The sequence below is a fragment of the Taeniopygia guttata genome, chromosome 3 (genome assembly GCF_048771995.1).
Source record: "Taeniopygia guttata chromosome 3, bTaeGut7.mat, whole genome shotgun sequence".
NCBI lineage: Eukaryota > Metazoa > Chordata > Aves > Passeriformes > Estrildidae > Taeniopygia > Taeniopygia guttata.
Window position 1 is genome coordinate 103023507 of NC_133027.1, and position 17659 is coordinate 103041165.

At 42.4% G+C, this 17659-nt stretch overlaps 1 protein-coding gene across 2 annotated transcripts in view; it reads right to left on the reverse strand.

The window, feature by feature from the left end:
- LPGAT1 (lysophosphatidylglycerol acyltransferase 1) overlaps positions 1-16886 on the reverse strand; it is a 61166-nt gene extending 44280 nt beyond the window's left edge. The window contains exons 1-2 of one of the 2 annotated variants that reach the window (XM_002193741.7): positions 16755-16886; positions 15896-16163 (exon numbers count right to left, since the gene is read on the reverse strand). In XM_002193741.7, coding sequence (XP_002193777.3) covers positions 15896-16133 — 238 coding nt within the window. In that variant the 5' untranslated portion in view covers positions 16134-16163; positions 16755-16886. Of the gene's footprint in view, positions 1-14809; positions 15021-15895; positions 16164-16754 lie in introns of those variants that run through there. The other variant, XM_030269090.4, reaches the window with a different exon arrangement.
- Between the last annotated feature and the right edge of the window lie 773 nt (positions 16887-17659).

Here is a 17659-nt window from a genome sequence, read left to right on the forward strand (position 1 = left end):
CATCCTCCCCACTCTTTTTTGTAAGCTGATGTACAAGAGGAAGTTAAACATCCTTAGTACAAAATTTTTGTAGCTATGCGTCACAGAGACTATAGAGTCACTATTTAGGCAGGGACAGGGTAACAGCTGCTTAATTTTTAGTGAGCTTTGGATTTGTTTGGGGAAAGCAAATCAAAGAAAAAATTTTCTCCCAAAGAGAGCAGTCTGAAAGCACACCCTCTGCCACAGCTAAAGCACTGCAAGCTAGCAATAACCGGAGCTGTCTTTGCAGAAGCAACTGACTAGACAGCAGAAATTACCCAGAGGCAGTACCAAAAACTACAATATCATTACTACAGTTTCCTTTTGAGTCACTAGCAATGGTATGCATTACTAATTTGACCCTGCTCCTTGTCTTTGCAGATGTGAAACTCCCTGTGACGCCAAAAAGACTCATTCATAAGGTACTGCACTTGCCTCTGTTGTTAAGGTGGCTCAGAAAGTACAGCTAAGACATCACCTGCTTTGCAACCTCAGCTGTTCACTCTGAGGATACTGATGTAAACTGGTCAGCCTAGAACAAGCTGGCCAAAACTGATAATCAGCAAGTCACTGTACAGGAACACAGCCCTCCCACAGCTCCCATTCAACTGCTCAGCTGCTTCTGCAGAGGTGCACGCTGTTTGGGATCAAATTTTCTTCTTTGTATGACAGAATCAGGGTCTGCACTGTGTAGTCCAGAATAATATAAATAATGGGGAAACTGGAGAAAGACTCACTGAAAAACAAAATGCACTTGCAAGGCAAAAGCAAGGCTTTAAATAAATAATTGGGAAAATCTGTAATGCTGTTCCAAGAAGAAAATAAAACATGAGTAGAGTCTGATGGCTATAAAAAGAAATAAAGATAAGAATAATCTATTATCACAGACAGGTAAATAGGCGGATGCAATTGATACACTGGATTCTTCTGCTTTTGAAGTGGACAGATTCAAGTCCTGCTTCCTTCTGGGAGCAATACCTAAGACTTGAAAGAATGTATTACAGAAACTTTAAGTATATTCACTGGTAACTGCTGAGGTGCTCAAAATCAAATAATGATAAAGACTGGACAAAATTTTCATTGTTACTTAAGAAGGAGCAAATTCTAACACTACAAAGTTCTGCAAAAATTGCTGGTTTACTCTTTAGGGGAAAAAAAAAAAACAAAACAACACAACCAAAGAAAGACTTGAGGTATTTTAAAAGCCACAGTTCCAGCCATACAGAAGATTCTGCTCTCAGTTAATCTACATCCTCCAGTAAGCCCAGTTAAAAGTAGGGCTCTAAAGAGCAAGGAACTAGTAGCAGAGAGCAATGAACCTGCCCAGAAAGAGATGGCCAGTTCCTCTCCTTTTAAGATTAGCAGATTGCAAGCTCCCAATATGGTAACAAGGAAACCAGGGCATCTTGAAGCTTTTCAGATGTTTTTCCCACAAAACACAGCTGCAGCAATGACATGACATATGCAGCAATTTTCCAATACCCCAAGGCCATGCTATATCTTTCTGGGGACAGCAGAAGAACTCAGCCAAATCTGGAGAGGGTGGCCAGCAATAAAAAGACACTCATTTTAAGTCTCATTCACATTTCTCACCGAAAGTTTTAAGTTATTGTATTAATTGAGACCACAAACTTTTCAGAGCACTACACAAGAGGCTCTTTGAGGTAAAAGGCATGCAGAATGCAGGAAACAGTCACTGGGTTGCAAGAAGAGAGAAAGTAATTTCTCATAGGAAACTGATAAAAACCAGCTGTTCTAGTGCATTTACATAATAGTTAGGTAATTCATCAAGGGTTTTCTGGTACCCATGAAAATCTCTTTAGTACCCTGAGGTTTATGAAATACAGGAACCAGAAAACTGCAATCAGACTGGAAGTAAGCAAACATTGCTTTTTCTTTATACAAGATGTGCAACTTGCCTGAAACCCCAAGTGAGAGTTTGCATTCATCTCTCCCTGCATGGAAACACAAATTAATAGCATGGTGAAAAGGCCTGATCAGCCCCAAGCATTCAACTGTTTAGCTCTGAACTGCACCACTGGGACCAGGTGCAGGCAAGGGTTACAGCAAGAGGGTACACAGCAAGAAAAGCTGCCAGAGTGACAACAGTTAAGGACGAAGACTGTGCTTTTCAAAATATAAGCTACATTTTAAAAAATCTAATTACACTACTAAGCAAGGAATCCATTTTCTCATTGTTCAAATCAACTGGGCTCAGAAAAACATGGTATGTCATATATCCTTTAAGTAAGTCATATTGATTAAATACAAACAAAAACAGATCTTAATCTACTTCTCCTCAGGGAAGCAAACTGCATGACTTTAATGACTAACTGAAGATTCATGTTAAGAAAACAATACTATTAGTGGAAGTCAAGATTCTAACTCTGGCAAGACCACCCCTGTATCCCAGCTCTGGTCATTACCTTCTGTTTACCTAAAACAAGCTGACACCTTGCAGCTACCTCTTCTTATTCTTCAGTTCTTGCCTAAGTTACCACCACAAGACACGATGATGTCTTGTCATATAGCTGATGTTTTTCAGCCCAGCTCATTGTACAGTAAAATTCATCACCACACAAAAGTAGTGCCAGGAAAACCCTTTACTTTTAGATTACCTTGGTTAAACGGCCTACAATGGAAAGGCCCTTCTGTGCATTTATTTGTTGTCTCCTTACAGTGACCTCAGAACTGAGGAGCTTGTCTCCACTTGAAGGACGTTGACCATTTAAATACTTTCAACTTAGTCAAGTCTGGACAGAAAAAAAAGGCTACTGAGCACCTGAATGATCACAAGAGCACTGAGAATGCAGATGTAGCATAATCTGAAAATCAATATCCTCAAGCCATAAAACTGGCTGCTAATCAACTCAGCATTACTCTCTTCTCCACCCACACACCTCTGTGCCATCCTCCAGCTCCAGCAGGACAGCGTGGCCTTATCCCACAGAACACACCCAGGCACTGGACATGCTCAACCTGCAGCGGGGAGGGGGACACTTCCAAATGAAAGGTCTGCAAAGAATCAAAAAACAACTGGATACACATGCAAGAAAAAAGGATAAACATTTCAAGAGAGGCTTTAAATGTTTTCACCATTATGTCTCAAGGACTTTAAAAAACTTCTCATCCATGCTAAAAGTAACAGTCTTTACAACAGGAAGTTGTAACATGAACAAGAACTGTGAAAACACTGTCCCTTGGTCTTGATACCAGGTTAATTTTTTCCAAATAATGGATTTTATAAAGGCTGGGAGAAATGATGTTCAGTTACCACAAATTTAATCATAATCCAATGAGAAGATAATGATGCAAATAAATATAATAGCAAATTCCTATATTTAGTTTTATGATTCTCTTTATGTAAATTCCATTATTAAAACAAGAGGCCACAATAAGTTTAAAAAGCATGCTGGAATGTGTATGATACCAATTCTAGCTGGGAACTTAAGTATTACTTTTGTTGCTATGACACAACAAATAATCAAGAGAACAAAACCTCTTATTAAATTTGCCCCAGGTTATCCTATACCAGTTCAGCAACTTTTAAGAATTAAGTGTGTGGCCAGGTTTCAGGGTGACAGAAAGCAGAAGTCCATCATTACATCAGAAGTAATACCTTTAATGGCATAGTCAGGCTATCAAAAATTAAGCAATTAGCAGGAAAAAAACAGCCTCTCTCATTATATTATTCTAGCTGATGTACCTCAAAGCAGCAGCAGAATGTTTACTGCTCCTAATTTTACAAAAAGTTTAACTCTCTGGCACCTGTTACTATTATAAAACAAACAATCCTCTTACATCTGCTGACAACTGCAAGAAGTACCTTGGATTTGTGGCCAACAGACACTACTTGGGACTTCAGCAGTACTTTTTACTAACATAAAATGATCAGTCTCTGGAAACAAATTTATTCAAACATTCTGAGTGGATGATTCCAATGCCTATCCTTCATCCTCGGTGCACAGAGCAGTACTGAATGCACCTTTCAATGAAATACTCGGGCTCAAATTGTGAAATATGCTGCTGCAATGACAGTAATTGAGACTTCTCTTTGTCTCTCTCTTTTCGCTCCTCACATTAAAGAAGAATTCCACATCTCAAATTAAAAAAAAAAAAAAAGTTTCAATAGATTTAGAACAAATGGTGAAAATGACAGCAGTAAAATGCTGGGGAACAAAAAAAAGAAAGAGAACAGACTTCAGAGTACTTCAGTTAAAAACTGCTTTAGTGCAGAGCAGTTTCATAAAGGTGTTGAACAACAGAGACTGGAATTAAGCTTCTCCATTTCAAATATAGAATGGTGCTGCTTATGAAAGTAGATAGATGACTCTCAAACTTCTGCTTTACAATTAAATGATTTATGTGACTATTCCTAAGTCTGTGGGGAGTAATGGGCACTGTAAGCACTTTAAATGCAACTTATGATCTGTGGCTACTAGTGCCTTGGCTTTTTCTACTCCTGAAACTCTTGCCAGAAGTTTTAAAAATTACTTTTTCTACAAAAAAATAAAAAGAAAACTAGGAAAAAAAATTAGGCTACAGAAGTCTAGCACTCTCACAAAGTAAGAGCTTTGGTCAGTACCATTCAAACATCGAATTCTACCTACCCAACCAAATCCTCCTACTTCACTCAAAGCCAGTTAGTGACCAGACAGCTAGATTTACCACACAGTTCTTGCAAAGAATCAGGAAAGGGTGGTAATGGGACTGGAAAAGAAGGGAGGCCACCTGCTAGGGTTCCTTCCCACAGCAGCCACCCAAAATAACCTTTTCCCTCCTACACTGACACCCCTCGTGGTTACATGAACTCAGCCCTGCATTTTAGCTTTTAAAGTTCAGTAGGATGTTTAATCAGAGAAGGTGAGCAATAAAGAAAAAAGAAAAAGGTATGTTTCAGTATTTCCTCCCTTTGAAAGAGAGGAGGAACAGAAGTGCTCCTCCAGCCTGCAGAAATCACATCAAACTTGAGAAGCCCAAGATAGGCATCAAACAATCTTGAGTGTTTGTATTAGGTTTGATAATACAAACTGAAGAGCTCCAAACACAAAAATGTGTTCATTTTCATGTAATCCACTCCATGCAGGAGGTTTAACAGGCCTAACTGATTTTTCTGGGAAGAAAAATCAGTGTGGGGTTTTTTTGTTTTGTTTTGTTTTGTTTTTTTGTTGTTTTGTTTGGTTTTGGTTTTTTTGGGGGGGGGATTTTTTTTTGCAGTTATTGATGTGTATGATATCAGTTGTAAGACCTCTCTTGTGAATGTGGCCAGAAGTGACTGTGTTTTGTTATCTTTATTCAAAAAGACTTTGAAACATGGAATGTTAATTTATTCAAAGCCTTGTCATAGATATTGCTTAATCCTAAAATGAAAATTTTGCTGGGATGATCCCAAAATACTGACAAATAGATGAGTCTACACAGATAGGCAGGCAGAGAATGCTTTCTCCCATGTTTGGCTGAGCATGTACCAAGTGGATGGTCAGACTCTGCTGGATCCTACACATCTCCCAACTTCAGCTCCACCTGTTGCACTGGCCAAGCAGTAATGGTTTCAAAATTCTTCCCAGTGTCTGAAATGGCACAAAACTTCCAAGTTCTGACAGCTACAAGTTCATGCTAAAAAACAAGATTTCCTGAAATTGTCTATTGCCTACCTCAAAGCACATCTCTCTATATCTTTGTAAGACTGACACTACCAGAAAAGGCCTGAATTTGATTTATTTGCAGTTTATTCTTTAGATTTTAGTTATTTTTTTACTCTTCCCCAGAGGCTTATTTGACACAAAACTCAAAACTGGTTCTGTTACTGCTTCCTTAATCCTGGAGAATGGTTGTGTGGGGGTTTTTTTGTGTGTGTGGGCATATTAACCATGCCTGCATCTGGAAACATTTTTACAAATGTAAACTGAACCTCACAGGTCCTTCATTCTCTATAAATGTATACACAGGCTATGGTCCTATTTATTTCCAAGTAATGCTGTTGACAGGAGCAACAACAACTGATTTTCATGCCAGAGACAACCACAGGAAATAAAAATGAGTAAGAAAGAAGAATGCATTTGGAAAGCAAACTGGCAGCTATCGGAGTTGGAGATTTGCCAGGCCATCTATATATATTTATGCATATCAAAATAGGACAGGCTCAGGTACCAAACTCAAGAGGCCACACTTCTAATGTGATGCCTTCAAGAGTGATACAACAGTGGTATAGAACCCTTCTTGACAGACTCTCATGCTGCTTACAACCCACACCATTGCTATCTCCCTGGTTTTCCCAAATATACCCAAATATGTCTTGACTTCATATTTCTACATGTCCCAGGGTCAGATTCACAACTGATTTTTAATTTGACTCTGACCTGCCTACAGTAACCTGAGCATTGCTGCTCTTTCATGAGAGCTTGATGTGGTTTTAAGAGGAAAATTAACACTATCCTAGCCAAAATCAGGATGGAGTTTCAGTCAGTTTGATGTCCTCCCAGATCTCTTTTTAGGAGGCTACATGAACTTCTGTTTAATACAGAGTAGAAGGTATTAAAAGCTCAATATATTAAGTTCTTTAACCAGTTAGCCTTTTTCCTGATATTAAGAGTAAAGAGTTTTATGCCTTTTGCATCTAAAAGACTGTGATAAGCAAGGTGTATTAAACCCCACAGGAAAGGATGCTGCTTCCAGCACCATCTGCCACTGCCACGTTCATGTGTTGCTCCAGAAGCAGAAGTAACAAATGCTGATTTCCCAAAAACCTACTTTCTAACCTCCTTCTCCCCAACAGGATGGACAAGATATGCTGGCACTGTAGCAAACCCTGAATCACTGATGCACTGTTTGAACAAGCAGCAGATGTCAAACAAGACATACAATGGCTGAGCTGCCTGCAGCACCCTCAGCTGAGGCACAAACTTGGGTCTCTCTCCTCCACTCAGCTGTCAATTTTCACAAAACTCATGAGAACACAGTTATGCCTGAAATCCGAACCATCTGGCCAATTGCAGACAGATTTGCAAGGAAGCAAATCAGAAGTGTGGGAGAGGTGAGAGAAAGAATAGCTGTTAAACAAGTAGCTTCAGCTCATCAGGAAACTATACTTAAACGTGGTTACATTTATCTACACAGGTAATAAATGCTCAGGTAATAAAATTACATGAAAATGGTGTTCGATAGCCCACTTTAAACACCACACTCAAACATAACTGATGCTTAAATTAACCATAAGTATGTGTTCTTAATATTGATGGGTTTTTTCTCCCCCAGTTCTGGCAAGCAAACACAAACACTATGAACTTTCACAGAAACTCCACATGCTTCTAACTACGGGATGCTAGAAAACAAATTAAACTAAATTTTAAGAGAAGTCAGACAAAGTCCTCCCTTTTGCCACCAAAAATGCCCCAAATCCACAAGCAAGCACTCATGCCACTGTCCTAAAGAGTCAACTTTCCTGAACCCATGTCCTCCCCAACAGCAGCAGCTCTGCCCTGTGCTCTTAGAACACCATTTCTATTTTTAGTTCCACATAAGTGAGAAGCAGTAATAAAGCTATTAATCTTTCCTCTCCTTTACTTAAATTACAAAGCTGAGGTGAGTCTCTAAGCTATGAACTATTAAACTCCTTAAAAAGGGACAATTCCTTACCCTTTAGAACTGTAACATTTAAACAAGAAGTTTTACAGTTATGTTGTATGAATCAAAAGAAGTAACATCATTGGCATTATCTGGTAAAGCATTTGTGAAAATGTATAATTAAAAGTGTTTAAGAAAAAAATTAAACATAACCTCCAGGTACTGCTGTCTTATTAACGCTCATAGACTTGCAATGTTCTACCTTTTAATGGGGACACTAAAAATACCCTTCTCCTTTGCACAGAATCAAGGAGACTGAATCCTTTCCATTTTGCCCAGGAAACAGAATCACTGAGTTGTCCAATTTGGTTCTACTTTGAGTTCAGCTGTGAGTGAAATGGTTCTGGTTTGATTTCAGCCTGCACTAACAAGGCTGATGACCCTCTTACAGAGGTCTTAATTCTTCAATAGCTTTAGAACAACTGAGACAAAACTACTGAACTGTGAAGGTGAACCACTGATTTTTTTTTAGTATTATTCTCCATTCTGTTCTTTACATATTTCATAACAGAAGGTATATTTTTTCACTGTGACAAAACTTTCCCTAAGTTCTCCACCATGATATCCATCTATTTCCTAAACTGCTACTTTACTTAAATGTTTATTACTTTATATTGTTCAGCACCAAACAACTTCTGCATTGGTTGGCTATTCATGCAGCTTAAGTACTTGTGAAGTTGTCTACAATTGTCTCTGTATCTGACAAATTCAATTACTACACATACAAAACTTTAGAGAAACCCCACTGCTAAGCCTGCACCAGAACTACTGGTCTCCTTATTTCTTTATGAATTAGTTTTCAGTTTATCCTAGTCATTCGTTCTCACCCTAAGCTTAGTTTTCTTCTCTAAAAGAATTTGGCAGAAGGCACTTCTCCAGTCTAAGCAACATCAATGAAGAAATCTACTTCAGTGACATTCACGTACTAAAGCCCTATCCTGCACAGGACTGCTCTCTTCAACTAAGGCCACAAGCAGTAGTTAAAAAAATGCACTAAAGCTGGTGCTGCCACCCAAAGATGCATTTCCTTCCTCTTTCCCTTTGCTGCTTGTACCTACCTTCTCTCACCGCACCCACAAAAGGAACTGGATCAGGGACTGTGTCTTCTATGTCACCCAGCAGAAAAAGGGGTGGATGGGTAGTTTTAGCATGGGCCAGAGCTGGCTGTGATCCAGATCACCACACATCACATCATTAAATATTTGGCCAGTAAAACTGAAGCAGTGGTAGGATGAGTCTGAAAGGCTGGGACTGGCTTTCTTCTGGGGTACTCCCTGCTCGAAATGCTTTGTAGGGGGAGAGGAAAAACACTGAACAGCCTCATACACAGATTCCCTCACTGGGTGTCATGGAACATTTTTGGGAATGCAAACATATTAGCCTTATTCTTTTCACTGTTTTACTATTCTTATTACTTTATTCCAGTAAGTGCACACACAAGAGGCTGGACTAATATCTGAGACATGCTGGCTGTAAGAACAGGGCAATTCCGTGCCTACCCAAGCACACATTTGACCTGTCATCCCCAGCATCAGAGCTCACATCCCACTCCAACACACCAGCAGATTACATATCTTGGAGCTGTACTTTGGCTCAGTTCACCCTGGAGAGTTACACCACTAAGATTATATTCCATAAAGGATTTACTAACTACACTGTCTAATTAGGGTTGCAAAACTCTTCCATTTTTCAGCACCTTAAAACCCTGCCAAACTAACCTTTGGCTAGACTTTTCTGTCCCTCTCACACACATGACAGAATAAGGGAAAGTGATGTATTCTGTTAATCTGTTTGAGCCTCATTCTAAAAAAGTAATTTCCCAGAACAAAACTTCAGAGAAAATAAGTAGTCTTCTCCACATTAAACATTCAATTTTTTTTCCTCCAGCTTTCTTAAAAATCTCTAAAACTTCCATGCTTTAGAACAGTTACATTAAATGAGAGTAATAAATGCATCTTTGACATAAAGGCATAATCTCTGACATGTCTCAATATACATAACACTGTTCAAGTGCAAAAAAAGTTTCACTGCAAAGAATTTTTGGACGGAGTATTTAACTCTCTAAGATTATGCCTGTCCAAATCAGAGCTGGACAAAAGCTTTCCTTTAATTATTTCACATGGTTCCTAAAAGCCTACCATCAAGGAAAAGAACAGGAGAAGTTAAAGGGAACAGAGACACATCTCTCAAGTATTCTTAGTCATACCCCTTCAGTAATGAAGGGAGAAGTAAGAAGACTAATGTGAATAGATATGCTAAAAACCAAGGCCCAGATGAACTAGGGGGGATAAAAATACATGCTAAAAACAGCAAACTCAACCATAAGGAGGAATGGAACTCAGAATTCCTAAAACTTTGTTTTCCTTTGGCTGTGAATCAAAGGAGCTAATTTAGAAGCATTCCACAGCCATTGCTGGACTTAAAATTATAGAATCACACCCTTCTGTATATGTACTCATCAATAATTTCATCTTTATTATGCTTTGGTAGGCTTGCAATAGCTCTTGTATTATCCAGAGCAGGTGAAACAGGAACAGAGATTAACTTGCTCTAAAAAAAGAGAAAAAGAAGAAAAACCCCCAAACAAACAAAAATTGAAGAAAGTACTTAAATCGCAACAAACAACAAAAACAACAGTGTGTGCTTTTACTCTTAAGCTTTGTGCCAGGAGGCAGCAGCTTTCTGAAAAAAATACAACTTGGAGAATATTTTATTATCTAATCTTTTTGAATGACCCTTTACAGTGAAATGATACAATATAAAAATGAATAATAAGCTTTACTGCTTCTGACACATTAAATTACATTTTCTGGCATTAGATGAACTACAGAGACGTATGGTCACTGCAACCCATGTCCCCAAAAGGAGATATGGGGATTTCCTGATGTGATTTGTCATGCCATCAGAAAAGGACAAGGGTCTTTGTACAGCACTCTTTACAGACACATCACATGCACAAAGAAGCTGACACCAAGTTCACTGCACACCTTCCCTCCTCTTGCGCAAAGCTGCCTTTGATGGGCCTTTGCTCTGGGGCCATGCTGGAAACAGCTCCAATGTCCCCAGCTCATCCAGCCCTGACCTCTTCCTATCGAGACAGCTCAAAAGGTAAACAAGAACTTCCTCTTACAAGCAGCAAACTGAATGTAAACATTCCTGCTTAATCTCAGCATAACCTATGCATCGGGGAAAGCTTCATTTAAGTCAGAGATTGCTTAAAAACTCAATGCACGCCCTCAGCATAAACCAGAAGTTTATGTGCAGTACACTGCTACCCAAATCTACTGAGTCAAATCAGGTACTTTTGCACATTCTAAGAAAACGTTATCAAGAACCATTTTCCTTCTCCATTTCACACACTGCCTGACCTCCAAAACCAGAAGTTGTTTCCCCGTGCCTCTCCCTGCCCAGTCCTCAGAGTAGTGACCAGACCTAAAAGCAAAATACTGCCAGGGAAAAATGATGCTGTAGGAACTGAGGAGAGCAGAACCGAGGGAGGATTAGAGGCATAGATAGGTCTCCTGAAATAACACTGCCTGCCTTGTATGGGACAAAGAATTTACTTTATCTCATCTGCTGTCCTTCAGCTTCTGCTGCACTTCCTGCCTGAGGAGAGGGGCCAACCTGTCACAAGAAGCAGCACAGACAGCACATGTTGTCTGCACCAAGGAAGTGTTGTCACAGCAACTCCACCTGTATCTTTTACAGCTCTGGAAGACAAAAATATTCACATTCTTAGAAGATAAGAGCAATTAAGGCTGTTGACTGATAAAACGGAAACAAGATTTTGCATTAGAAGGAAAAAAAGGGTATGACTTATGAAAAAATTATGGAGTGGTCACATTCTAATCATATGTATAAATCAGCCAATAAAAGCTAAATCACTTGGGAGGACAGAAGATGGGGACAATTAAAAATCAAAATCTTAATCTCAGCTTTCCTTTACCTGGCTGAATAGAGAAGGAAAGAAATGCTCCTCAGTTAACAAAACCTGGCAATTCTTATAGACACTCTTTCAAATTAGTCACCATACTGGCTGACACAGAACAGTAACACCATAGGATTGGTCCACTTTTAATTAAGCACTGCATCATTATACCAGCAAGCATAGTCACAGCAGGAAGAGGTTTTGTGTGTGCTAACAGGTGTATTACTCTCTTCCACCTGCCCACAGCCCACTGACCTATCCAATCCTACTCTGTGTGTCACTGGGAGGCTGAAACGCAAGGTTTTGTCAAGGCATCCTCTTTGCTCTGGAATATGAAATACTCCAGGCACAGGTCTGAGGAAACCCCCTCCCCAGGTGCACACAAGCCTGCAGAGCCCACAGCTCCTCTGCCCTGGTGCTGACCCAAGGGCTGATGACTGCTGCAGCCAGAGGACACTCACCCATCCGCAGGCTGGGCACCAGCACCGCTCCCTGCGGTGGGATGAGCACAAGGAGCACACTGGAGAGAACATCAGCATCCCCAGTGTCAGGGCTGCTCTGCCAGCTGATTGCTCTGCTGTCCTAGAGACTCCTCATTGCAATACTGCAACAACACCAGCACAAGCTCCCACAGACTCCTGCATTCAGACTGCAGGAGAGGCAACAAAACAGTTTGTCTATGCGTAATTAATTAAGTAAGCTTCTCTCCAGCAGTCCTATTTTTGGTGATTTGATTAGGTACATGGATATTACACTTAGTCTGCAATACTTGACCAAAGAAGATGTAATCTCTAAGATGACTGCTTTAAATCTGGTTTTGTAAGTGAGCAAAAGATCATCAGAAATTCACCACCACAGATATGCTCCATCTCCCTCCCATCTACTACACTATTTAGTGCTATCTGGCATATTACTGTATTAAATTATAATACAGGGGGAAAAGGTACTTGCCAACAAAGGATCAAGCACTCTTGAGTTTGCTTTTTTTAGAATGCATCTTCCAACAAATGCAGGAAAATATTTAGAAGTATTATTCAAAGGTGCCTTTCAAATCACACTAAAATCCAGATTCTAAGTGCCCTGTATGAACAGCTCCTACAAGAACAATGCATTTATTTAACAATGCCTTTAAAAAAGGAGATTTAGAAGAGTTATAAGAAGGCCTTTCTGAAATAATATAAAAATAAAATAACATTGCTAGACTGTCTGTACATTCTTCATAAAGATACTCATTTTTTATTTTTGTAAGAAGCCTATGGAGCTCAAGAGAACAACAGAGATATTTATCATATTCTGCCCTTTAAAAATCAAAGTAAACCAATTATGCACAAGTTCTCTCTCATACTTGCATCTTAAGAAGAAAAAGATTAGGGAGAGGACAGTGACCTTTACAATTTCTCTTCCCAGTCCCTTCTTTAATTTGCTTGTCCAGTCATATGCTATTTCTTTACATAGTATCAAGTGCATCTGCAAACAGAAACATCTACATTTATCAAAAAGCACAGATTAGAGCTACTGATACAGGCACAGATCAAGTAATGTCTGTAATAAATCCTCTATGATCCTAACAAAACCCTCCAGGGTTAGACAGGGGTGAGGAAGAGAAGGGCAGACATCATTCAGGAGTTCTTCCTCAGCTCTTACAGCTACATTCAATAAAATATACCAACAATTATGCAACAGTACCAAAGCCCAGAAGGATAAGCTAGCACTCACCATGTTCTCTTCAATTGGTGTCGAGCTTTCTCCTACACACTACACACAAATTATGGGAGCAATAAAAGTCCGCCCTGAATCTATTTTGCAGGCTGAGTTTAAGTCCTTAATTACAAATTATTTATGTCACTTCTTACCCAAGAGATGATCCAAGCTTGGAAAAGGAAAAAAAATAAATAAACTAAAAAACTAAAACATACTTGCAACACAACTGAAGCAGACCACTCCCTCCAAGTAAAAGACAAGTACTTATTTATCTGGTTATCCTTTTAAGGAGGAACAAACCAACAAAAAATCCTTCACCAACTACTCTGCTATTCAGAAAAAAAAAAAAACACCTTTCATCTTTTCAATGCATACTACTATTTTGTGTTTACTTTTGCAAAGATAGAACATACTGAAGCCTACCTTTGACTTAGTTTTTGGGAATTTAAAACAGAATTCCAGAGCAATGCCTCTTTCAAATACACCACTTGGACATCAACTCTAATAAAGTATATCAGTATATCAGTTCTGAATTAGTTATGTCATACTGTATAAAAAGCAGGGGACCTAGTGGCAGCTTTTTATAAATCTATTCATCTGAAAAAAGACACACAGATTACCCTGTCTGCATATGTTGAAGCCAGAATGATACACTTTCCAGGCTTGTTCTGCAAGTGGTAGTGAGCACTGATGACGTTAAAGAAAGGAAAAAGAAATAAGCTGATCTTTCTCATTCATATAATTTCAGTATAAAACACTAACACCTTCATGTCAAATAAAATGCATTTAAACTAAACTTTCATACAAGCATTTGCTCAAAATCCTCCCCAAAAGGCATGTTTCATAGTGAAAAGCAAAAAGAAGGGCCTCCTTACCCGTACACCATACAACACTTCTGCATAGCAGTTTGTAAATACTTCAAACAAACGTACTAAGGCATTTCAAGACTGTAAAACAAATTGTTTCAAATTGCAAAGATACATCAGCAACACCAACCAACAGATGCTTCAGGAAGATTCTAGGATATGCAGATCATGCTAAGACCACCTTCCAAGCAACAGGCAAAAGAAACCACACAGTTCTGCAGGCAGCAGTAAAACTACCCTGAGGAAATGGCTTTCAAAAATTGTTATGGGACAATGAATTTTAACCAGCACATTCAGTACACACAGTGAATCCTTGGGGTCATGAACTCTATGACTTTAACATCAGCATTATGACCATAAACTTTTCCATTTCCAATTAACAATACACAAGACACCTTGAAAGACATCCTTCCTTTTGGAAGGCCTTCGTGCTTTACAACGTAAGGCAGACTTTTACAAGTGTACCTGCCACTGCAAACACTATGTGGACTTCTTTTAATGAGCAAACATATAAAAAGGTCTTTAAACAGCATCGCTGGATAAGCTTGAGCTGTACCAGGCAAGGCAGTTTTGAAGCAGTGCAATGCTGTGACAGTTGTAGCCCGACAGATCAGAGTCTAGCTTGCTGCTGCTGCTGCCACCACCTCCTTAAAAAGAACGGGAAGCTCACCTAGAGTATCCACAGAAACTCTGTGCATCTCGGAAAGGCACGCGACGGTACCAAAAGCCACAGTGGCACAGAGGCGTCAGCGCTCGTTGCCTAACAAGACTCCGTCTGGGTCAACACTGACTTTCTGACTAATCAGGAGTCTGACCAGACTCCAGAGCTGTCTGCTGCCATTCCTTGTTTTTCTCGTTTACACAAGACCTGCAGATGCAGCCTGGGCAGAAGAGAAGGAAAGAATTTTAGGAGCGCTGCTCATACTTTGCACTTAATAGATTAACTTCTTCCCTTTCCAAAGCTTATATAAAGAACTGATAGCTGTTTTTTGCACAAAGTGCAGTAGCCAGGATGAAAATCAGTGCATTCAAGGACAAGACCGGAGCCTTCCTCATTATTTCAATTCTGTCCACCACCTTGATGAGTCTATGAATACTAAACGAGCAAAAACAAGTTCAGTAATAACCACAAAGCAAACATGCAGAGGGAAAAACCCTACAGATACTGTAATTAGCTCTGCTAACAGTAAATGAAGAGTCATACAGTTGAGAAATATTCTGTATCACTATTTGAATGAAAGAGGTTCTCTCGGCTTCCCTCCCTTCTGAGACGGCAGAAAAGACAGTAGCTGTTGAAAGGAATAGAAGACCTACTCTTCTGACTAGAGCTTCGTGTCAAACTTCTTAGCCTTGTCTCCTGGTATTTCTAAGGGAAGATGATTTAGAGATGCACACACTTAATATAAGAAAAGTTTAGTTCTACTAGCTACACATACAGTACGAATCAACTCTCTTTTGAGGACATGTATCTTTTTAATGAAACACTAAAATAATGTGATCAAGATACTAAGAAGTCATATTTCCCATTTTGCTAGCACAAAATACTGACTGCAAACCACTTAAAAGATATAAAGTTTCTAGCTACGACTTAAAAAATTTTTCAGTACATAGCATCTCAACCGAGAAATACATCTGTGTAAGACAACTGAAAGAACATCCTGCATATCTACTACAGTCAGATATTCCTCTATATATCCCCTTATGAAAACAGTTTTTTAACATACTAGTTTGTTTCAAATTAGTGAGACATTCTTACCTGTGTATCCTGCCCACCAGCCCCAGGATGCCACCATAGCTAAAAGCCATTTAAATAACACTCCTTCGATATACCAGAAGCTTTTGCTGTCCAATATTCGGAGAGGCTGCAGCACAATTAAATACAAGACGTAGGACGGAATAGCAACCAGGTTATTGGCGACCATAAAGGCGAACCTGAGGAGTGCTTTCAGGCAGGTATAGCCCACCCTCTGGGCCTGCTCCAGAGTCACGGCCATACTCTTCACAGCGGAGGGTGCGGGACCGTCCTGCGGGCAGAGGAGAACAAGGTGGCACAGGTAGCGAGTGGTGACGGCAGAAACAAGGTGGTACAGGTAGAGAGTGAGGACAGCAAAAACAAGGTGGTGCAGGTAGCGCTCCCTCAGGGGGGACGGCAAAAACAAGGTGGCACAGGTAGCGCTCCCCGAGTGGGGATGGCAAAAACAAGGTGGCACAGGTAAAAAGTGGGGACGGCAAAAACAAGGTGGCACAGGTAGCGCTCCCCGAGTGGGGATGGCAAAAACAAGGTGGCACAGGCTGCGATCCCCGAGGGGGCGAGGCGCGGGTGTCCCGGTCCCGGCCCGCTCCCTCACCGGCCGTGAGTCACCGGGCAGGCAGCGACCCCCACCCCGGAGGCGCGAAGGCTCCGGCGCGACCCTGCGGCCGCCCCCGGGCAGCGGGGGACCCCAGCCCGCACTCCCGGCGGGGCACACACGCTGCTCCCGGCCGCCTCCATCTCCCCCTCCCCGGAGAGGCGGCGGGCGCTACGGCGGCTGCCGGCGGCCTCTCCCCGCCCCGGCGCGGCTGACAGGAGCCCGGGCCCGCGGGGCGGGGAGCGGCGGCCCGGCCGCGGGACTCACCTCCGGCGGGGCGGCGGAGCGGCGGCGGAAGCGGCGGGGCTGGGGCAGCTGGGCCCGGCGGCGGCGGTCTGGGCTGGCGGCGGCGGCTGGCGGCGGCTCATGGACGCGGAGGCGGCTAGCCCGGCCGCGGCAGCGCTGCTCGCCCTGCGGCTCCCTGCGGAGGGAGAGAGGGGGGCGGGCGGCGTGAGCGCGGGGGAGGCGGGAGCGCCGGGCCGGGCGGGCAGGCGCAGACCGCGGGTTCACCTCGGTTCTCCCGCGCCCGCGGCCGGGCCTGGCACGCTTTGCTTTCCCTTTCCCTCCCCTCGCTTACCCTTCCCCTCCCTGCCGGCTCGGCGCTCCGCGGGCGGGACCGCGCCGAGCCCCGGCCCCGCAAGGGCAGGCGGTGCCGCGGGCGGGGGGAGGACCCTGCACCTGCCGGGGGCGGGGGTTCGTACCTCGGCGCCGCCGCCGCCTGCGAGCCCCCGACGCGGGTTCATGCTGGGTGCCGGGGCCGCGCTCCCCGCCCCCGCCGCGCCCGCCGTGACCGCCCGGCAGCGGGGCTGGCGCTGCAGCGAGCGCCGCCCCCGCCGGCAGCGCGCAGCCCCCTCCCGCTCTCTCACACACACACAGAGACACAGACAGACGGACAGACAGACAGACGGACACGCAGAGACACCGGGACGGGTGCCGGAGCGCATCCCGGGCCGGCCCGGCACAGGCTGCCCCAGCGCCTCTGCTCCCGTCCCGGAGCCGGACGGAACGAGCCGCGGAACGGCCTCAGGTTGGGTCAGGGGAGGTTGAACATGGATATCAGGAAAAGGTTCTTCACCCAGAGGGTTGTTGAGCACTGGAACAGGCTCCCCAGGGAAGTGGTCACAGCACCAAGCCTGGCAGAGCTCAAGAAGAGTGGACAACACTCCCAGGCA